The sequence below is a fragment of the Eschscholzia californica genome, unplaced genomic scaffold, assembly GCF_041429995.1.
Source record: "Eschscholzia californica isolate CP2 unplaced genomic scaffold, dmEscCali1.0.p SCAF_1, whole genome shotgun sequence".
NCBI lineage: Eukaryota > Viridiplantae > Streptophyta > Magnoliopsida > Ranunculales > Papaveraceae > Eschscholzia > Eschscholzia californica.
The window spans coordinates 21,719,311-21,742,156 of record NW_028238198.1 but is presented as its reverse complement, the minus strand read 5'-3'; the positions used below and the strand labels follow the sequence as shown (position 1 = coordinate 21,742,156).

Below are 22,846 nucleotides of genomic sequence, written 5' to 3'. Positions count from 1 at the left end.
ATTTAATAAATTTGTCGGCTTTAAGCCTGTTTCACGTTGTCGGACTTTAGGTCTCTTTCATTATGATTTAAATTAGACGGTTATCGTACTCAGCACGACTTCATGATATATCAATGTTTTGTAACAACTAGCGTAGATCGCAGTCGATTTCTCAAAAAAAAATTGGTTAGGCTATGGGAAAGAGAAATTACCTGACCAATTAGAACTAGACGCATCGCTATTCCACCTGTGTTGGGACAGTTTAGTATTTCTCATCTCAATTTTGTATTGCCTACTTGGTCCTTTATGATTTGTTTTTAGGATTTTTGAGGGAGAGGACCAAAATTAGCCCGGTAAATTAGCTTCCGCCCCAGCCCATGTCCGAATTGCGGGAGAGGTCCAAAATGTCAGATCCATCTGACAATTCCTGTTTGTAAGGGTTATTCCCTTCCCGTTTTGCCCTGCCTGCTTCTCCCTTACCTTCCTTAATGGCCGATTGACATGGCAATTAATGAGCCGAAATTGTCAAATCCGGAGCATTAAATGAGGAGAAAATATCTCCAAATTTATTTCCTTCCCTCTCTAATCTGATTTCCTTCCCTTATCTCCCCGCCCAAATCTCTCCTTTATTTTCTTCTTTCTCTCTCTATCCTCTGTTCTCTCTCCTGTAATGGCGCCATTTTTTCATCCAAATTTTTGGGTTGAAATTTTCTGTCCCGCTCAAAATGTATCAACTGTTTCTAGCTCTATTTATAGACAGAAGCTCATCATCTTTTGAAAGACCAACTGTTACTGTTCTTCCACATCAGGTTAGTGATTTTAATGTTCATCATCTTCCTGGCTTGAAGGGAACTCTAGTGTTTTGCCTCACTCATCTTCTGCCATGAATACTCCTTAGACCCAAACAAAAACAAAAATAAAAACAAAAACAAAAACAAAAACAAAAGCATTTAAACTCATCTTCTAGCCTTGAATGGTATCATTTAATGTTATCATTTTAATGTTCTTAAATCTCATCTTTTAGCCTTCAATGTTATCATTTAATGTTTCTTTTGGTCCACTGCTCTTTAAAGACAAACAGTTAGACACTACATTTCATTCATATTTGTTTTGCTTGACTGTCCCTTTCATGTTTATGCCCTGAATACTCCTTAAACAAGAAGAAAAACATTTTAAACTCATCTACTTGCATTGAATGAAGTAATTTCAAGTTGATGGATGTACTTCCAACAGAGGTCACCAAAATGATGAATATTAGGATCCTTTGAACAACTCCTTCGAAACTAATGATTTACTGTAACACTAGTTCATTGCCCACCAATCAAGTACTTCAAGACACCACCCTTAATGAATTTGTATATTTACTAGTCAGTATACAGTTTCCTTTTTGTTTTATAGTTGATTGTACATTTTGTAGTTTCTACTTAGTTATATAGTGTTTGTTCTTGGTCAGTTTTCTGTACATGTTTATATACAGTGGCCAAGTTTACCGTACATTGTTCAGTTCCCGTTTTGCAATATGTCTGTACTTTCGTTTAGTTAACTTTTGCAGGTCGGATTGCATATCTCTAATCTTAACACGTCAACTTTGAATCGGTATATTTTCATTCCTTATACTTTCGTTTTTATTGTTCAACTATACCGTACATTTTCCCGTTCCTTATCCGTTACCCCGTTTCCTCTTCGTTGGATAGTTTACAGAACATTCTAAAGTTCCCGACTTTCTCTTATGCAGAATGAACAGAGAAGAAATGTCGTCCCAGTCAAATGAAGAGTCCATTCGTGAACCAGAACGTCAATTCTTCAGTCTCCACCCATCAAGTATCTCAAGATCACCACCCTTAATGAATCGGTATATTTTCATTCCTTATACTTTCGTTTTTATTGTTCAACTATACCGTACATTTTTACGTTTCTTATCCGTTATCCCGTTCCCTCGTCTTTGGATAGTTTACGGAACATTCTAAAGTTCCCGACATTCTCTTGTGCAGAATGAACAGAGAAGAAATGTCGTCCCAGTGTAATGAAGAGTCCATTCGTGAACCAGAACGTCAATTCTTCAGTCTCCACCCATCAAGTATCTCAAGATCACCACCCATAATGAATCGGTATATTTTCATTCCTTATACTTTCGTTTTTATTGTTCAACTGCAGTGTACATTATTACGTTCCTTGGCCGTTATTTAGTTCCTTCGTGGTTTGATAGTTTACAGAACATTCTAAAGTTCCCGACCGTCTCTTATGCAGAATGAGCAGAGAAGAAATGGCGTCCCAGTCAAATGAAGATTCCATTCGTGAAGCAGAACGTGATTTCTGCAGTCCCTACCCATCAAGTACTTCAAGATCACCACCCTTAATGAATAGGTATATTTATTAGTCAGTATGTAATTCCAGTTGTGCTTTATAGTTGGTTGTACATGTTGTAGTTCCCACGTAGTTATACAAGGTGTGTTGTACTTGGTCAGTTTTCTGTACATGTGTCCTTCACCTCTGTACATGTTCCTTCACCTCTTCACCTTATTCCTGTAATTATTCAGGTTTGAACTTGAATTCTTCCCTTCGAATGCTTCAAATTTGTCAAGATCATCACCCTCAATGAGTACAGAAGCAATGAATCGGTACATTTTCATTCCTTATATTTTCAATTATATTGGTCAAGTATTTTGTACAAATTTAAGTTCCTGATCCGTTCGCCTGTTTCCTTGTCGTTTGATAGTTGACGGTACATTATTCAGTTCCCTTTTCCTATATATCTATATATTTCGTTAACTTATGCAGGTTGGAATGTTTTTTTGTCATGCCTAATTCTTCAATTGTGCCTCGATCATACACTTCAATGATTCCACAAGAGTTGAATCGGTACGGTACTTGGTGTGTTATACCTTTTTTTACTGGGAGTTGTAAAATGTCTGGTTCCCAATTAAATGTAAGGTTAGTTTTTCCGTTCCTGGTTTTAAACTTTGTGTATTTTTGTAGGTCGCCCAGTGATTTCTTCTTACCCCCGCCTTCTAACCATGGTGATGGTTCCACTGCTCTTGTCAGAAGAGAACCTCTCCGGTCTGAGAGTTGGCCTGAAGTATTCACCCATGAGGGTCAAGAATTTCCTGGCGGTGTGATTGCATTTCGCCAGGCTCTCAGTCGATACTCAATCAAACACGGTTACAATTATGTGTTTGTGAAGAATGACCGCGATCGTGTCACCTGTGTTTGCAAAAGTACAAAATGCAAGTGGAAAATACACGCGGTTGCTCCTCTTAAGTCGAGATCTATGTTTATCCTGAAAGCCTACAACCCCGTTCACACCTGTGAAGACTTCATCACTGGTGTACGGAAACCTCGACTATCGACTGAAGCTGTTAGTTTATTGATTGCAGAAGACATTAGAGAAAACCCTACCAAGAGCACGAAGGATATTGTTAGTTCCTTCAAAAAAGATTATGGTATTAAACTGAGTTACTACTACTCATATCATGCTCGAAATGCGGCAATTTGTATAGGATTTGGTGATGAAGCTGATTCCTATGCAAAACTCTCCTGGTATGTTGATGCTCTGTCACGATCTAATCCTAACAGTCATATCGATCTGGAAGTTGATGAAGAGTCGCATCGTTTTGTAAGAATTTTCATTGCTCTTGGAGCATGCATAGAAGGTTACAAGCATTGTAGACCTCTGATATTTGTTGATGGTACGTTTGCTAAAACAAAGTATAATGGATGTATTCTTGCTGCAGTTGCGAAGAATGGAAACGACGGTAATTATTCTATTTCTCTTGAAACTGTTCCCTGTACATTGTGTAATTGTCAGAAAACCATATAGTTGTCTGTTCATTAGTTAGTTCCCGAAACATGCTTACATTTACAAGAAACAGTAATGTATATACTCAATCATTTTGTTGTACGCAGGTTTTTTCATTCTTGCCTATGCTGTTGTTGATGTAGAAAACGATCACAACTGGCTCTGGTTTTTTGGGAACTTGAAGAAGTGTATAGATATTGGTGAATCACTTACTTTTATGTCTGATAGGCATAACGGTATATTAAATGGTGTTCGGAATGTATTCCCATCGGCCAACCACTCCTACTGCGTGTGGCATTTGCGGAACAACTTGAATTTACGAGTTAGAAATGGTGCCAAGAAGTCAGATTATTTTCAGTCATTGATGTTCAAAGCGGCTCGTGCACTTACTGCCTCGGACTTTAGCAAATACACTGGGGAGATTTGTGTAATGGGTGGGGCTGGAGCTGAAGCTTTTTTGAACTCAGTCGACCCTGTTCATTGGGCAGATGCCTTCTTTCCAGGGAAAAGGTACGGTTTAATTTGCTCTTCCTTGTCTGAGTCCTTCAATTCATGGATCCGAGACGAGAGAGTTATGCCAATAACAGTCATGCTCGATATGCTGCGAATGAAGATCATGAATATGATGAACGAGAGGCGAGTTGAGTCATCTAGTTGGTCTACTTTCTTATGCCCGAAGGTAGATAAAGAAATGCAACTGCGTTACAAAGTGGCTTGTAGTTGGACGTGCGTCCAGTCCGGTGAAGCTCAATACGAGGTATTGTCTATGCCCTCCCATTCAGTTGATTTGGCGCTACGGACCTGCACTTGTCGCAAGTGGCAAGTAGAAGGCATACCATGTGAGCATGCGATTCTGTGTATAAAAATGAACGGTGGCGATGCCTCTTCATTTTTTGATTCCAATTTCACTACCGAAGCCTATTGTAAGACGTATAGTCATCCTGTTAAGCCTGTACCTACGTTTGATGAGCCTAAATCATATGACCCAGACACGATGATTCTTCCTCCTCTCACAAAGCGACGTCCGGGTAGACCTCGTACCACTCGAATTGAAAGTGCCGGGTATTTTCCCAAAAGACAGAGGGTGTGTGGCAGATGTAATCAACTGACGACCCATAATCGTGCATCTTGTAACGAACCAATATAGTGATGGGTTAGCACTCATGTGGATGATTTTGTTTAGCACTTCTTCAAGTGTCCAGTATTTTGTTAGCACTTCCTTTTGAAATGTAAGTTTATTTTTGTTGTCTACTGTTGTATGTAGAATACATTTCAAAAAGTTTGATGTCCACCACCAAACCGGCAGTACATTGTAAAACTGACTGTACATTGTAAAACTGGAAGTAGATTATGTAATGCCTTGTACCTGTTATGTAAGTTGTATGTGCATTTGATATTTTCTAAGCATTGAGTACCTTTCACATCTTGTGTCCTTTGGTCGAAATTGTACATAATGAATGAGTCTAAGTTGTACAAGTTTTACCCTTCAAAAAGTTTGATGTCCACCACCAAACGGGCAGTACATTATAAAACTGACTGTACATTATAAAACTGGCAGTAGATTATGTAATGCCTTTGTACCTGTGATGTAAGTTGTATGTGCATTTGATATTTTCTAAGCATTGAGTACCTTTCACATCTTGTGTCCTTTGGTCGAAATTGTACATAATGAATGAGTCTAAGTTGTACAAGTTTTACCCTTCAAAAAGTTTGATGTCCACCACCAAACGGGCAGTACATTATAAAACTGACTGTACATTATAAAACTGGCAGTAGATTATGTAATGCCTTGTACCTGTGATGTAAGTTGTATGTGCATTTGATATTTTCTAAGCATTGAGTACCTTTCACATCTTGTGTCCTTTGGTCGAAATTGTACATAATGAATGAGTCTAAGTTGTACAAGTTTTTACCCTTCAAAAAGTTTGTTGTCCACCACCAAACGGGGAGTACATTATAAAACTGACTGTACATTAGAAAACTGGCAGTAGATTATGTAATGCCTTGTACCTGTGATGTAAGTTGTATGTGCATTTGATATTTTCTAAGCATTGAGTACCTTTCACATCTTGTGTCCTTTGGTCGAAATTGTACATAATGAATGAGTCTAAGTTGTACAAGTTTTACCCTTCAAAAAGTTTGATGTCCACCACCAAACGGGCAGTACATTATAAAACTGACTGTACATTATAAAACTGGCAGTAGATTATGTAATGCCTTGTACCTGTGATGTAAGTTGTATGTGCATTTGATATTTTCTAAGCATTGAGTACCTTTCACATCTTGTGTCCTTTGGTCGAAATTGTACATAATGAATGAGTCTAAGTTGTACAAGTTTTTACCCTTCAAAAAGTTTTTTGTCCACCACCAAACGGGGAGTACATTATAAAACTGACTGTACATTAGAAAACTGGCAGTAGATTATGTAATGCCTTGTACCTGTGATGTAAGTTGTATGTGCATTTGATATTTTCTAAGCATTGAGTACCTTTCACATCTTGTGTCCTTTGGTCGAAATTGTACATAATGAATGAGTCTAAGTTGTACAAGTTTTACCCTTCAAAAAGTTTGATGTCCACCACCAAACGGGCAGTACATTATAAAACTGACTGTACATTATAAAACTGGCAGTAGATTATGTAATGCCTTGTACCTGTGATGTAAGTTGTATGTGCATTTGATATTTTCTAAGCATTGAGTACCTTTCACATCTTGTGTCCTTTGGTCGAAATTGTACATAATGAATGAGTCTAAGTTGTACAAGTTTTTACCCTTCAAAAAGTTTGTTGTCCACCACCAAACGGGGAGTACATTATAAAACTGACTGTACATTAGAAAACTGGCAGTAGATTATGTAATGCCTTGTACCTGTGATGTAAGTTGTATGTGCATTTGAACATAAACATTGACAGTAAAGTATAAAACTGATAATACAAAACATAATACAAAACAGAAGTATTTTTCAGTACAACAGTAGTTAATAACATTTGTACAACATTTTTTACAATTATCAGCTGTCTTTTTACATCATCTTACTCCAAGCCTTTTGTGACTCCCTTAAAATTTTGTACGTCACCTCCGTTCTCATTCTTCTAGCTCTGTCGCTAAATTGTTCGGGCTGCGTGCAACTGTCTGGCATGCGAAAGTCTTGACTGTGTATGAATATTCTTTCCAGATGCAGCATTACGAAAAGACCGCAGTCCGGTCTGCAGGATAAAAACAAATTTTTCATTATACCAAGTTGTAGCCATTAGAAGAAGTAAAGAAGAGAACAACTCAATGTCTAGAGTACGGTAAGTTATAAAACTGCTAGTGCATTATGTAATGTCTACTGGACAGTAAGTTATGCTTTGTGTGTTTTGGAACAAATCAATTTACAGTAAACTATAAAATTGACAGTGCATTCTGTAATGTCTAGTGTACAGTAAGGTATGCTTTCGGTGTTTTGGAACATATCATATTATAGTAAACTCTATAACTGACAGTAAACTACAAAACGGACATTATAAAACTGAAAGTGAATGGGACTTACTCTTTCCCTTGCTGTGGACATTCTTCTTCCCTTAAAAATGGGATCTTTTTCTTCAGTCGTTTTCGTCCGCAGTTCAATTCATTTAACACCCCTGCAAGGACTATTGCAAACTCCCTTGCATTCTTGTTGCACGTTTGAGCGAGCTGTCGATCATTGATTAGTGAATTATAGTGTATCCAATCATTTTCATGGAACCTATACACCAGAAGCGTCCAGTGGTAACCATAGTATGCATCATTGGTGTATGGTGTGTTAATTGGAACACACAACACTGAGGTATGGCCTTTGATAAACTGCTCCTTAATTCTGGTCTGCAAATTTGCAGTTATTGTATCGGGGTGCCGTTTCTGGTTGATCAACGTCTGCAAATTACCAATAATACATTTTAAGAAATATTTGACAGTAACACAATACAAAAAGTTCGAAGCAATCTTACGTAGATCAAGGCTGACAAGAATATGATCTCTTGGCTTTTGTTATCTGGCCTGCTGTGGAGGTGGTCTGCAAACCAATCGATGATTTGAGAGTCGCACTCCCTATACATCATTAGATCATCTAACTCTTTTCCAGTTAGACGGTGTTCATTATCTTTCTTCCACACCTCCAGTCTGTACCGTACATTTCAAAATTTACAAGACATTCAATAATGTACGTGACACATTCAAATGTGTAATAAATTAAAATATTTACAAGAAACTTACTTTTTCCAGCCTTTCTGGCAGAACTCTAGCAGTAGAGGTCTTTCTTTCTGAATCACATAAGGCCAAAGCCCACCTATTTTCCAGTTCCCTAAGCTCTCTTTGTCTTCTTTGTTCAAATTCATGGGTTCCACAGCCACAATTTCCTTTCCCTTATCTGCCTTGAAAGTCGCTTTCCGCACACGTGGGTTTTGCTTCACCCTTCTTATAAGAGAGTTCTGAAGAGGCTTTGACCCTGATTCTCCTTTGCTTGCCACCCTCTTTGGAGGGGAAACAGTTTTCTTTAGCACTTCCTGGACTGACTCTTTGCCCATTTTGATTATATCTGCAAAATCAGAATTAGGTGGTGTCTGCAGAATATCGGAAGTATTATGTTTGCTGATCCCCTCTTCTGGTGGTGTCCAAACCACTATTTGTGTGCAGTCAATTCCCAGATCAAAGCTTGGTGGCGTAAGTTGGTTGTTGCTGATTGTACTGCCCTTCTCTTCACTTGCTACATCTATTTAATACAATGTTAGAGCTTAGGTTTGTTAAATATTTTATAATCACTATAATAACATAAACTTCATCTATTTGAAACAAAAATATGCGAATATACCTTTTAACAATTGATCTTTTTGTTGTAGTTTGAGTGTTTCCTCTCTTTTATGAATTCTCTGAAGCCAGGAGTCATCGTCGCTCGATAGATTAACGTCCCTGCCCCCAAGGTCATCTCTCTCATCCTCTCCGTCCTCTTTGTATTTCTCTGTTTTTATGTAATCGGGAATTAATATATGTCATTGTTATCCTCAAATTTACTGGTAAAAAAAAAACTGAGGATGCATGGCAAAGTTCCCGATAAGTTTTCTCAATCCCGGTACCCGTTTAGTAACATTTAGTTAAACGATATGCAGGATAACATGAATTAAAGTTCTGTTAAAGTAAACATAAGCTCATAAAAACCTTGACTAAAAGGGAACCACCTAATATGTCATAAAGTACCTTTGTTCAAGCCATTTTAATACGATAACCACTAACACTAAACATGTCCTGAAACATCCTATCCTTAACTACTCTTTAGTACTATTTAACTTTGATTGAAATGAGTTTGACTGTAATCGAAAATTAGAGATTGCCTTTTCCTTTGCCGGCATGCTTTTGCTTCTTTGCATGATCCTCTGACTCGGACGATTCATCATCATCATCTGTTTCACTGTCACTGTTTTCTGCTTCACCGTCTTTCACTGTTTCTTCTTCACTTTCAGTCTTGTCTTCATCACTTTCACTACTTTCTTCTCCATTTTTTCCTTTTATTTCAGTTTCCTTCTTACCCTCATCTATCTGCATCTGTTCTTCTTCACTACTATCACTGTCTGTCTGACTCTCACTTTTCTGAATTTTTCCTGCCTTATTAATCTCTTTTTTCTCCAATACTCTCACTGTCTCTTCTTCTTCACTACTCTCACTGTCACTTTCCTTCTTACCCTCATCTATCTGCATCTGTTCTTCTTCACTACTCTCACTGTTGGTGTCACTCTCACTTATCTGACTTTTTCCGGCCTTAGTAATTTCACTTTTCTCCACTACTCTCACTGTCTCTTCTTCTTCACTACTCTCACTTTCACTTTTCTCCACTACTCTCACTGTCTCTTCTTCTTCACCACTCTCACTGTCACTCTCACTTATCTGACTTTCCCCTGCCTTATTAACCTCTTTTTTCTCTACTCCTCTCACTGCCTCTTCTTCTTCACTACTTTCACTTTCACTATCACTCTTACCTTCCTGGTTCCCCTCATTTTTCTCTATCTCCTCTTCTTCTTCTTCTCCACTCTCACTTTCAGTTTCACTTCCTTCTTTATTCCTCTCCTCATCCTTTCCTGTCTCACTTTTATCCTGACCCTCTTCTTGTTTATCAGTTTCACCACTTTCAGTTGCACTTCTTTCTTGTTCCTTCTCCACTTCTACATTTTCCTGTCCTTTCTCCTGCTCTTCCCTCCCATCACTTTCACTTACATTTTCTTCTCGTTCTTCCTCCCTTGCTGCTTGCCCAGTTTGTTCCCCCTCAGGTTCTAGCTGTTCTTGACTTGGACCCCCTTCATATGTTGCTGTTTCCATTCTATCTTGTGATTGCAGCACATCTGAATAAGCTTTTAAAGCTGAGTCTCTTTCCTCGCATGCTTTTGCCAGCTCCTGTCTCAAAAGAAAGATTTCTCTTTCTTGGTTCTCTATTCTCTTCAACAAATTGGTTAAGCTCTTTGGATTTTCTCCTTCTGACAAAATTCTACTTTCAACATCATTTTCTGGCCAGATTCTTCTTTCATATACCTGCAAGATTTTAAAAAATACATCAGAAAGTAACACAACTTACTGAAAATTAGACAACTGACAAGACATTAGAAAACTGACGCTTAATTACCACACTGACAGCACATTATAAACCTGTTGATACATTAAAACACAGACTGTAAATTTGTTACTACAGTTTATATGTTTCAACTATTAGATGCAGAATTATACCTGGTCCTCAATAAGATTTTGAAGTTTGTCGTCGAATGTCTTATCAATTTCTTGCAGAGACCATCTCACCAATCGAGGCACTTCATCCTTCACCTTGCTTATTCTATCGTAGCATAGAGTATGCTCGCAGAACCAGATCTACTCAGAGATAAAAACAATTACATAACCAATAAAATGTCACTGAATATACCAAGTGTCGTGAAGAAAATAATACTTACAGGAAGGACAATTAGGCATCCAGAAGCTTTGATTGGATCGTGTGGGTGCCAACTGATCCTGTCCATCATGTACGCGTGCACTGCTCTTGCCCACGATACTTTTTTTATTGTTTCCATTGATTCCAAGCAGTTGAGGAAGATCGGGGATATGGAGTAACCAGTACTCGAAGCAAAGAGTAGATTAGCAGATAGGGATAAGATTACCAGCTTAACAATGTCCATATCATCCACATCTACATCGTCTACGGCTTTGTTTAGAGCCTCGGATACCGAGTGACATGTCACATAACCAGGTATTTCTCCGAAATATTTCATACAGAAGTCAATCTGTGGTTGCCTTAATACCTTGGTTTTGGGTATCACATCTTCCATTTCCCCCTCCATTGGCAAGCCCAGGATGAGGGCCACATCCTCTGCTGTCAGTTGAAGCTCTTTGCCTGCAAGTGTGAATCTTTCAGTCTTTGTATTGTAAAGGCTGAGGATTTCGAAGATAGCTTTGTTGGGTCGAACTGGATTTGCCATATCGAGCTTGTTTTCATTGAAGGCTCTCAACAGGTATTTGAAAGGAGTCTCATCCAACAACTCCTTCTGTCTGTCACTCAACTTAAAATAAGTGCTCTTCATTTGGTCCCAAATTTTACGAAGGGACCACTTGTATGCCTTTGAGAGTTTGCTATTCAGTTTGTCGGGTCGATTTTTCATCTCTTTTCCCCCCTGTTCACTTCCCTCTCCTTGAGGTTTTGTTGGCTTCTTTTGTTTCCTTTGAGGACCCTCCGGTTCTTGGGATGCTTTCCTCTTTCCTTTTGTATTCTTCACAATTTTTGGTTCTGCTTCCTGCGGGAACAAAGGAGTTTACAGTAAATTTAAAAATCGACAGTAAACTATAAAACTGACAGTGCATTATGTAATGTATGGTGTACAGTATCATATGCTTTGTGAGTGTTGGAAGAAATCAATTGTCAGTAAACTATAAAACTGACATTGCTTACTGTAATGTATTGTTTATCATATGCTATGCTTTGTGTTTTTTGGAATAAATCAATTTACAGTAAATTATAAAACTTTCAGTGCATTATGTAATGTATAGTGTACAGTATGCCATGCTTTGCTTGTTTTGAAACATATCAGTTTACAGTAAACTATAAAACTGACAGTGCATTATGTAATGTCTACTGTACAGTAAGGTATGCTTTGTCTTTTTTGGAACAAATAAACTTAGAGTAAACTATAAAACTGACAGTAAACTATCTATTAAGAGTAAACTACAAAACGGACGTTATAAAACTGACAGTGATCTTGACCAAAGCTTTGTGCATGGGAACTAAAAAGTTTCTAGACATCTGGATCATGTACATGAAACTAAAAAAAGGTAGGATGAAGTAAAACGAAATTGTGCATGGAAACTAAAAAGTTGATAGATCACTGGATCGTGTACATGAAATAAAAAAGAGTGTGGACTTTTGTACCTTCGTCTTCCCCCTCGGACTACTCCTGGTTGGTTGTTTTTCTTTCATCTTATTTTGTTTCACGGATCTCGACCTTGTGGTTGCTGGCTCTGTAGCGATTTTTTTTGGTGAGGTTGTTTTTGTGATTTTCTTCACCATCTGCAAACAGTAAGGATCCAAGTTCAATTTGTAACAGATTTCGAAGGAATATTTAGGGTTTTTCGTCAGATTTAGGGTTTTTCCCTCAAAAATTTGTAACAGATTTCGAAGGAATATTTAGGGTTTTTTGTGATTTTTCTTTAGATTTAGGGTTTTTCCCTCAAAAATCCTTTTTCTTTTTGTTAAAGAAAACTTACCTTTTATGAAGAACAACTTCAGAGTTTTTCTTTGCTTCGAGTATTTCTTTCACTGATTTCGAAGGAATGAAGAACAGCTTGAGTGTTTGAACAACTTGAGTGTTTCGAAGGAATGAAGAACAGCTTCAGATTTCGAAGGAATGAAGAACAGCTTGAGTTTTTGAACTGGTTTTTAGAGAGAGAGAGTGAGCGGTTTCTTTTGGGTAATGGACGAAGAATGAGGAATAATCAGGAGTAATGGAGAGAGAGAGATTGAGCGGTTTCCAAAACTGAAAGGCGTGGGCTCGAGGTAACGACGAAGTGACGTTGGGGTGGAGGAGTCATTCGAAACCTGACTTGACGTCAGACTTTGGCCAAAAAGTTCGTCAATTTCCCGCTTTTTTTTTAATGGCAGTTCCGTAATATCAATGAAATCGAAGGTTTTTTAGTTTTCCACTTTCAAGGGGCTGACAATTTGGACCTGATCCATATTTCCGGACTGCCTTGGGCCCGGTCCTCATTCTTCCCATGATTTTGGGCCGTTTGCCCAAGGCCTCTTGTTTTTATAAGCTTTTGATGGTTTTAAGCCATTGATAAATACAAAGGGAATAACCCTAAAAAAGCTAGCCAAATTGTCCTTTAGGTGTGTCATTGATTGTATATTTTGACATCTCTTGTATTGAGGTATGTTGACTTTTCAGATTGACCTTTTTGGTCCCACACTTTAATTATTTACAAGTACCAATCATTAAGTCTAATATTGCATCCTGACAAGTCAAATATCTACTAGGTCCATTCATAGCCCACCCTCACCAACTACTAAAATCTTATTGGGTAGCTCTGTAAGGACCCTAATTATTGTTTTGGCCCTCTTTACTTTTAAAACTCACTAGGCTTTTGTGTATAATTGGGCGCTCAAAAATTATTAGGGAAGTTTTATAGGCGCTGCATATTGTTAAAAGGCCCGTCAAAAAATTAGGGAAAGTTTTATACGCCGGATATCATTAGAAACGAGTTTACATCACCGAATTCGTACACTATCTCACAAAGTTACAATAAATCAAACAAAATATCAAGTTTTAGCCCAAAAAAACATATTGTTTTTTTTAACAGAACCTAACAATACTCCGCATCTTTAGTAAACAAATTTAGCGATCTTCAAGAGCATGCTCCTACAAAAAGAAAAATATGTTTCTCATATTAATGGAGGTGAAGACCAACATAAAAATATTGATAGTGGGAAAAAAATATGAATTTACTATACACATGAGATGGATGACGCGTGTTTGTCAAGTCATAGTATAGAGAAGACGAATAATCAAATAGGCATATAAGAGAAAAGAGATATAATGTTATTATAGGGTATACGTTGGCATAGAATTTGAATCTCCCGATGAAACTTAAAACTTTTACAATTAATAGACGTCCAAGTCGGGATTAGATATAGAGAATCTTCAATTTGGAAATCTTGTCCAACCAACACAGAATTGGTCAAAATTTTGCAATTGGTCACATGCCAAGACGGAGCTACAAAGAGAGATGCTCCATCCGTCGGGCCTGCCTTATTGGACACTTAACTATAAGTGATCTATGCAGGATCGTATATGGATCGAAAGGCTACTATGCACCCAACTCACCTGCTAAGCTTTTTTCATTCGCCACTGATAGCTCGGCATTACCTCATAGAACTATTAACAAATGTAGGTTTCATGATCCTGCTTCAGATGCCGCTCCCACCGGAGATTAAGAGAAAGTAGGATATGCATGAAGTAAAGATTCTGAGTAAAATATTAAATTATTGCAGGGCTCTCCTAAAAATAATATATATGATTTTGGGTGTCTAAGGTTTTAAATACAGTCTCTTTTAGCCTACTATTTCGTCTCTCTAACTTTTACTATTATCTCCTCTTCTTTGATTCTTTTCAGATTCCTTCGGTACCTCTAATTTTCTACCTTCTTCCGAGTCAACTCAAGGAGTCATTCTTACTCTGTCCATCTCCTAGCCACTCTTTCCTTATGTAATCAGTCTCCCTATGTAATTAGTCATAGATACTTTAATAACTCTTTTAATTTTTAAACTATGAAACTTTCAAAAAAAAAGAACAAAAGAAAAAACTACACGTTCGTCAAGGTTTAGAAGTCTAACGCACTCTACATTACTTGAAAAAATGCATGCACGTTGAAAAAATGGCACACGTGATGGGACGTCTAAGAATAGGCTCACATGGCGGGAAAGGTAATCTAGTAACCAAACATATAACGTATATGTCCTCCCCACTCATTGTCAATCGATTATGAACTGGATTACGACAAACTTAACAAGTATGTGTGATGGGTGTGTAAACGATAAACTGGTGGCTAAGGAGATTGAGTTAAGAGTTTGTGTGAGGAGCTAGTATACTTCAGTGGGGCGTACTTCTATGTGTATGAATCGAAATATGGATAAAGTTCAGAGTCAGTATACCAAAGTGGAGAGTTAAACAAGCAACTAATCATGAATTAGGGGTTCGGAAGAGAATTAGTCATTCTACGAAGTTGTTTAATTATTATAGAATATGACTTAACTTCAAAAGAAGTTATGAATTTGCTAGGAAGTGATGGTCAGAAATGACATATAAAAGTAGTTGTTCGAATTATCCGTTGTTCAAATTTATATTGAAAGGCACAATGAATTACAAAAATAACTATATTTATTAATTATTAACATAATAAATTATGTATAATAATTTTTCTATTAATATATAATGAACATTAGATATTTCAACCAAAAGAAAAATAAAAAACATACACAACCATACAAGTAAACAGTACTTGATAAAAAAAAGAAAAGAAAAAAAAGAAACAAAAATTACAAACAAATCAAGAAAGAAAAGAATGAAGCAAGCATTAAGGGATAAAAAGATCTTTACCATTATCATCATCATCATCAAGAAAAAGTTGGTCAGGCCAAAAGGAATTAGTTCTCGGTATTGATCCATCCTCATGACTAGGACTACTACTGCTATTGCTTCTTGAATCACAAAGTTTTCCCATAATCGACGACGATGTTTTCTGATTAGTATATATTACTTGATTAAGATGATCATTACTAACATAATCGAAAGGAGTATTAGTAGTAGTAGTAGTTCTTGGATCAATAATATTATCACTGTTAAAAGATGTTTGAAAATTGGTTGGAATGGTTTCGAAATGATTACCCAAATGCTGAGAATGTTTTTGGAGATTGATCATGGGTTCAATTCCAGTTTGTAATTCAAGAGATGGGTTTGATGAAACTAGGGTTTCTAACCCTAATTTCATTGATGCTGAAACTGTAGTGTTCAAGATATTCAAAGCACTTTCAATGTCTGTATTAAAGTTGGATAAATTAGTACTATTTGAGTTACTAGTTGAAGATGAATACCGAAGAAGATTTTGTAAGTATTGAATATTAGCCAAGTATTGGTCATTAATAGCTTCATTATCTGTTTGTAGTAACATCGATGAGGCGAGTTGTTCTTCAAATGGATAGAGATTATGTTGATGAGAAGTCATTAGAAGCAAATCATTTAGTTTAGCTAGGGCTAGAATTTGATTTAAGCTCGAAAAAAGATCGGTTCGTGGACGATGAGTCATAGGATCAAAACCCATTTGAATTAGCTTTTTCTTAAGATGTGTATTCCAGAAGTTCTTGATTTCGTTATCTGTTCTTCCTGGTAGATGAGTAGCTATAGCTGACCATCTAAAAAAAATTAATTTAAATTAGTATTTTCAAAGTTATATATATACCCATAATTCAAATTAAAAAAATAGGAAAGAAAATAAAGAAATTTAATGTAAAATGAAATGAATTACTTGTTTCCAAGAAAAGAATGAAGATGAAGAATAGTTTGCTCTTCTTCTTGAGAAAATTTCCCTCTTTTAATATCTGGTCTCAAGTAATTTGTCCATCTCAATCTACAACTCTTTCCACATCTATTTAGACCTGCTTATTTAACAAGCAAATTAGTTAAGTAATTAACATACTTTTTGGTTTATTAGAGAAAAAAAAAAATACTTAACCACTCCACTAACTTACATAACGTAATAATTTTTTTTATCCAGCCCTGAGGTGCCCAATATCGGAATGAACCTAATAGTTTTGGTGGGTTTCAACGTGCGACGAGCACTCCAATTTTTTTGAAATGTCTGTCAGAGCACGTGTGGGTACCCTAATATGCAACTATTGTAATGCGCACTCTAGTTTTTTTAAATGTATGTCAGAATCCATTCGACTACACTAATAGGTAACTATTGCAATGTCCACTCCAATTTTTTTGAAATGTTTGTCAGAGTCCGTCCGACTACCCTAATAGGCAACTACTTAAGTGAGGACATATATTGTCCTCCCGAATAAGAAAAGCGCTATTGGGTCGCACACGGGCTCTTTCTAATTCCTACGCCTAATTCATATATATACAGAGAGAGAGAGAGAGAGAGAGAGAGAGAGAGAGAGAGAGTAGAACCTGCAAGTTTAGGGAGAGCTCTCCAACTTCCATGGCCATTTTCTTGAATGAAATGAAGAAGTTTCTCATCTTCTTCAGGAGTCCAAGGCCCTTTCTTGAGGCCATTATTATCTGCATGATGAGTACTACTAGTAGAATGAGAAGAAGACATTCTCATGATTTGTCTCCCCTTTAATTCAACTGCTTCCTATTAATCCTACCAAATTCATAACAACACCTTACCTATTTATATACTATCCTTACTCAATTCATCTATCCCTTTCCCTACTTATTTACTAATTATTTTATTTTATTCAACGTCACAGACGTGTTAGAGTTTCATATAATGTCTCCTCATTTTCAAACTTCATTTTAAAAAAATTATATATATATGATTCTCAATTTTTAATTATTTTAATTAATTAATATTAACATTGATGTTATTAATAAGCTTATTTCATTTAGTACGAGTACGAGTACGGGTAAATTTAGCCTAGAGGACCGGTACGTACATGATGATTACTTATTCCTAACTTTAGATTATTGATATGATAATTTCACTTTAATACACACACTTAGTCTTATGATGGTGAAACATCTACACTTCATGTAGAATTTAAATTATTTTTCTTTACAAAAATCATCTTCATTTTAACTATATTGAAATAATATAAGAGCATAAAAGTTCGAGCTTTTAACAAAAACAACATAAATGAGTAATCGTATTCATTAAAAATCTATCTATTCATGCTTAAGAAGTATATGATAGTACTCTAGGGAAGCAATATCAAACTTCCATTGGAGATACAATAATTAATGTATATTTATTATATGTTGATTGGGCAGGCTCATTCAAAAATCCTCTAATATGCTTATACTTTTTTCCTCTATCATTATCATTGAACCACCATGAATTTGTGGAGTTGCTAGAAGTTCCTTTCATCCTTTATGAGAAAAACTAAATTTGCAAAGACTATATGGGGAATTAAATAAACCTTGTTTTATTGCAATGTTAGCTAGAAGCCTAGGAAGATTCCTTGGGGTTTTAAAAGGTAAACTCATATCATATTCTACCTCATTTGAGTGACATTTGACAATGAAAAATGATCTAGTAGTAATGGAAATCTCAGATAGATTTGGAAGGAAACCTAAATCAACGGTTGTGATTGATTTGTCAACTTCCTCAACAGAAAATCGCGACCATTGATTTGAAATTCTCTTCCAAATCGTCTTATAATTTTTCTGTCTCTACCACTAATGTCGACATATAAAAACAAGAAAGTGTCACATTCATCTTTTTGGCACCTGCTACATTGATTGATGAAGTCTCCTTCCCCTAATAAGTGGCTATATGAAAAATATAAAATTTATTACTTATATGATATATCTAGCTCTATTCTCTATAAAAAAAAACAGACAGTTAAAGAGAAAGAGAGAGACTAATGGAAGTTTTTAGCCTTTTTGACCCAATGAGTAGAGAGTTGGTGTAGCAGATGCCTTAAAACTTCACCAAATATTGAATTAATCTCATGAGAGACATTTTATTTTCATCTTCACTAAGAAAATGAAAGAGTCAATGACATTTACCACAAGTTTCTCCATATGTTGTCAATGGTGGAAAACTTTTCAATTATGAGTTAATAAGTTTCATCTTTCATAAATTAATTTGACAATGGACTGTAAAATAATAAGTTAACTAACCATATTTATTATTGTCAAATTCTAACTACTTCACGAATCATCTCTCGCGTAAGTATCACTATCATTCATGTAAATACATTATCGAGACTATGGCCCTATTTAATATATGTAAAGTAAACGTACAAAGATTTAAATTCGTATATCTGCTACTTATTACGTTTGTAAACATCAAAATTAAAATCAATAAAAGAAAATACGCAAAATTGTCTTAGATATTATATAGTTTGGTCATAAAATATAAATTTTGTTTATGTGACTTCAAGAATATACAAGTGGCTGCAATATTAAGTTTGTAGGTATCAAAGTCAAAAACATAATTCATACTTGGGCATGCCCTAGAAATTGTTAATTGGTCATGTACCTTCCTTAGTGGGACTATTGTGTCACTATATATATATTTTTTCCTTCAAAAGAGTCAAAGAAGTTAGTACATTGAGATTAATTGTTAATCTTCCATTCCTTTCTTTCTCCACAATTTTATGTTTAATCTTCTCCTTGTTACCTCATCATTTGTTTCCAACCATAAAGGTGTTATTATTAGTTAATTAAAGCATAAATTAGGCAAAAGTCTTTAGTGAAAGATTCACTTCCCCACTTCTTCACCATCTCCCTTCTTCATTATCACAAAGTCTAAGTAGAGTTGAGACAATAGATATGAACAGATCACTACTCTAGCTATGAGAGACAAAGAGAGTTATAGAGAGAGAAACATAGAGATCTAGGTTGCTTGTTCAACCAAGGTTCTTTTAATGGACCATCTTCAATTGAAAATGATTTACTGATGAAAGCTCTGATGTCACTTGTATATTTTGTCTTTGAAAAATGTGGGAGGAGAGACATATAATTTTCTTAGATGACAAGAGAGTCGGGTTGCACCACAGGTTGATCTCTGACCCGCGACTCCCTCGTGTGAGAAAGTTGTATGTACAAACAAAGGACTACAACTAATATGCCGATCAATTTGAATGTATTATATCTCATAACATAAACGTTATTGAAAAGATACGAACTAGTGGAATCAATGACGGATCCAAAAAATTTTCTTTGTACAGGCACATTTGATTATATTAAATAGTAAACGAAACAAAAAGTACAATCATTAATGACGAATTGTCGAGCATCATTAAAAAACTTTTACCGTAATTAGTAATGAGTAAATGATCAAAGAAATAATATGTTTCGTTCAAACTAAATATTCATGTATGGCATAACAACACTCTTAACTAATTAAGCTGCGAAATCTAAATTTAAATAATTAGTGTTAAATTATATAAAAACAAATATATACGAATTATATGTTAATAAAATGACCTTTCATCTTTAAAACTCCGTAAAGATTAAAGAAGGAGAAGAGAGATAAGAGTGAATTTAACAGAATATTGCAAGAAAATTAGCAAAGAAAATGAAGGATGAAGAAGACATATGTGTTAAATTTGTAGTCATCCAACTCAAAACCAATTGGCAATGAGTGGAGAGGACTTATTCTTTATATTCTTGGTTGCTAGTTACCCATTCTCCCATGTGGGACTATTCTCACACGCCCCCTCACGTGTGGCGTTTTTTTAGCCTAACACGTGTGTTTGTTTTTTTTTTGTTTACGGGTGACGTGGAGCACGTGTGGCTTTTAAGCCTATCACGTGTGGGCCTAGTTCTGATACCATGTTAAGTTTGTGGCCATCCAACTCAAAACCAATTAGCAATGAGTGGAGAGGACCTATTCTTTATATTCTTGGTTGCTAGTTACTCATTCTCCCATGTGGGACTATTCTCACAATATGAGTACTATAGTGTTACAAATAATTCTACTAGAGGTGCATTCTAATAGACTAAGAGGTAAAAGTGATAATTTCAAAAAAAGTAGAGGCAAAAACAAATAGGTAATTTTAAAGAGGATGCACAAAGTGTTACTCGGTGCCAGGAAGAACGCTTCAAAGTGTTGCTTTAAAATCGCCAAAACAAATTATTAAGAAAAACATAAAGGGGGAGAGGATGAGGAGGATGAGGAGGTTCAAAGGCATGCCCTCCCATGCGACTAACTAGGCACCTTAACACGGAGTCAAACATTATTTTTCGATGAAGATAGCTCGGAAAATTTGGGTTAAAGTCATTTCGACTCGAGGCCGTTGGAGCACGTGCCCTGATAGGACCCAACTTGGATACACCTCTGAGTGAAACACTGAAACACAACACGGATAGTAAATTAATTAATTATTCAGTAGATGTCTATGGATACATTTAGGTGGAAGACATTTTCTTATTGAAATTAAAGAATGTACATTTCATTGAAGTACCTAAATAAATAAATAAAATGCACATATGCTCAAGGTAATAGTTTTGGGCAGTTTTTGACCAGCATATCAGTAGTTTATTTTTTCATATATAAAAATTTGGTAGGATAAATTGCTTGGTACTTTCTTTACCATAAACAATCTTCAATTTGTTAAAATTAAAAGATACATATTTGTTTTTAACGGTTGTCTTTTGTCAATTTGTTTTGACGACTATTACTCTCCTGTTTTCTTTTTCGTATACGCAAAACTCATTGAGACTTAGTCTAATCATTTAGGTTTCTTGGACACCTAAAAATATTACTTGGCTATTTTTGTTTGTTGTATTTGGAAGGTGGAAGCATATTTTGTTCTTAATCAATTATAAGTTTGAGAATTTTCTTCTTAGGTAGTCTTTTTTACTTTCTTAGCAACTTAATCAATATATATTATATTTTTTAAAAATGTAAAATTTAAAATTATTCGCTAATCAACCTTGTTAATATCAGTTTTAATTAACTCAACTAATTAATAATTGATAATATTATTGAACGACGCTAACATATAAATTTATTCATGTGCCTAGAGATAAATTTAACTGGATATATATGTTTCTTAAAAAAAATGGATATATATGTCTGATCGTATTACCTTTCGCCTTCAAAGATACTTAGATTGCAACTTAATACAATCTCTATACAAATATGTTGTAAGGTTGGAGCAACTTAAAATTGGACTTACTCCAGTAAGTAGAAGTAAAATTTAGATGTTTTAAAAAAAAGATTAGATAATGTTAACCATAACCAAATAAATATGCTTTTTTATAAAAATCCCAAATGCTAATTTCTTCCTATTCTTACTACCAACTACCAAGCAAACCATAACACGTTTATCTTAGACCTATTGAGACTGAGAGAAAGAGATAGAAAGTGATAGAGGGATTGCTTTAATAGCAAGTAACTAAATGACTAACTAATTTCTTCAACAAAAAAAAAAAAAAAAATGACTAACTAATTTTGCTTCTTTAACAAGTACTCTTAGTTATTTTCTCAACTGTTTTGCCCAACTTTTTGGGAAAAGGATCGTTTTTGTTTTAATTTTATTATTTCAATCAATTTTATTTTATTATTTTTGATACTTAGTAATACTTATGTCCAATATGTGAGGTAGGCATTGAAATGTCATAAAAAGTAGCAAGTCCGTTAAGTTTGTGGTCATCCAATTGAAAACCAATTGGCAATGGGTGGTGAAGACCTTATATTCTGACACGCCCCAACACGTGTGATATTTTAGCCTAACACGTATATTTCTTTGGATGGCGTGGAATACGTATGGCTTTTAAGTCTATCACGTGTGAGCCTAGCTCTGATACCATATTAACTTTGTGGTCATCCAACTAAAACTAATTGGCAATAAGTAGAGAGGACCTAGACGTTATATTCTTGGTTGCAAGATACTCATTATCTCATGTGAGAATATTCTCACAAATTCAAATGTGAGCCCCCATATTAAAGGGGGTGTAAGAGGCAGTTTCTAAAAATTGAAGAGGAGGTTTAAGAGGCAGCAATAGGCAGTTTCCAAATTGGGATGGTTTCCAATTTTTTGGCTCAATAGGCAGTTTCCAATTTTTTGGCTTATAATATATATAAATAGGGGTTGAGTGCTTTGTAATCAACAACACCAACACAAGCAACAACAACTCTTCTTTAGAGAGAGCTAAAGAGAGAGAGCAAGTGAGAGAGAAATTTTTTGTTCATAGTTTTGAGCGGTGTTAAATTTCTCGGTCGTCGAAGATTTAGTATAGAAGGTTATTACTATACGGTACCATCTTGGGACGAACTTGCGGGTTGTGTGAGTCGTCTTCATCTATCCTTCAATAAAGATTTCTTGTTCGCCCGAGGACGTAGGCTTTAAAG

General features: G+C 35.6%; 3 protein-coding genes and 1 long non-coding RNA gene across 4 annotated transcripts; 2 read left to right on the top strand and 2 right to left on the bottom strand.

Annotated features, from left to right (window-relative positions):
* Positions 1-1,426: 1,426 nt before the first annotated feature.
* On the top strand, positions 1,427-2,070 carry LOC147565130 (uncharacterized). Its single transcript, XR_015237023.1, has 3 exons — positions 1,427-1,575; positions 1,715-1,831; positions 1,971-2,070. It is a non-coding gene; the product is annotated as an uncharacterized LOC147565130 (long non-coding RNA).
* A 172-nt stretch (positions 2,071-2,242) lies between these two features.
* On the top strand, positions 2,243-4,922 carry LOC147565129 (uncharacterized). Its single transcript, XM_086647148.1, has 5 exons — positions 2,243-2,343; positions 2,517-2,597; positions 2,758-2,838; positions 2,956-3,731; positions 3,883-4,922. Exons 1-5 carry the CDS (start codon positions 2,243-2,245, stop codon positions 4,920-4,922), a joined length of 2,079 nt encoding a protein of 692 aa, XP_086503274.1.
* A 4,048-nt stretch (positions 4,923-8,970) lies between these two features.
* On the bottom strand, positions 8,971-12,308 carry LOC147565128 (uncharacterized). Its single transcript, XM_086666520.1, has 4 exons — positions 12,186-12,308; positions 10,720-11,553; positions 10,502-10,639; positions 8,971-10,309 (listed from the first exon to the last, which is right to left on the bottom strand). The coding sequence occupies exons 1-4, from the start codon at positions 12,231-12,233 to the stop codon at positions 9,110-9,112; spliced, it is 2,220 nt and encodes a 739-aa protein (XP_086522646.1). The 5' UTR covers positions 12,234-12,308; the 3' UTR covers positions 8,971-9,109.
* A 2,907-nt stretch (positions 12,309-15,215) lies between these two features.
* LOC147565127 (transcription factor MYB93-like) lies at positions 15,216-17,184 on the bottom strand. The gene is made up of 3 exons (XM_086651626.1): positions 16,984-17,184; positions 16,334-16,463; positions 15,216-16,220 (listed from the first exon to the last, which is right to left on the bottom strand). The coding sequence occupies exons 1-3, from the start codon at positions 17,138-17,140 to the stop codon at positions 15,386-15,388; spliced, it is 1,122 nt and encodes a 373-aa protein (XP_086507752.1). The 5' UTR covers positions 17,141-17,184; the 3' UTR covers positions 15,216-15,385.
* Between the last annotated feature and the right edge of the window lie 5,662 nt (positions 17,185-22,846).

Excerpts from the sequence above, each read along its gene's own strand:
- LOC147565128 (XM_086666520.1), bottom strand. The coding sequence starts at position 12,233 with ATGAAAGAAAAACAACCAACCAGGAGTAGTCCGAGGGGGAAGACGAAG. Across the intron at positions 10,640-10,719 it reads GATGCCTAATTGTCCTTCCT|ATCTGGTTCTGCGAGCATAC; the intron begins GTAAGTATTATT and ends ATCTCTGAGTAG. Across the intron at positions 10,310-10,501 it reads AAAATCTTATTGAGGACCAG|GTATATGAAAGAAGAATCTG; the intron begins GTATAATTCTGC and ends AAAATCTTGCAG.
- LOC147565127 (XM_086651626.1), bottom strand. The coding sequence starts at position 17,140 with ATGAGAATGTCTTCTTCTCATTCTACTAGTAGTACTCATCATGCAGAT. Across the intron at positions 16,464-16,983 it reads AGCTCTCCCTAAACTTGCAG|GTCTAAATAGATGTGGAAAG; the intron begins GTTCTACTCTCT and ends TTAAATAAGCAG. Across the intron at positions 16,221-16,333 it reads CATTCTTTTCTTGGAAACAA|ATGGTCAGCTATAGCTACTC; the intron begins GTAATTCATTTC and ends AATTTTTTTTAG.
- LOC147565129 (XM_086647148.1), top strand. The coding sequence starts at position 2,243 with ATGGCGTCCCAGTCAAATGAAGATTCCATTCGTGAAGCAGAACGTGAT. Across the intron at positions 2,344-2,516 it reads TCACCACCCTTAATGAATAG|GTTTGAACTTGAATTCTTCC; the intron begins GTATATTTATTA and ends GTAATTATTCAG. Across the intron at positions 3,732-3,882 it reads TGCGAAGAATGGAAACGACG|GTTTTTTCATTCTTGCCTAT; the intron begins GTAATTATTCTA and ends TGTTGTACGCAG.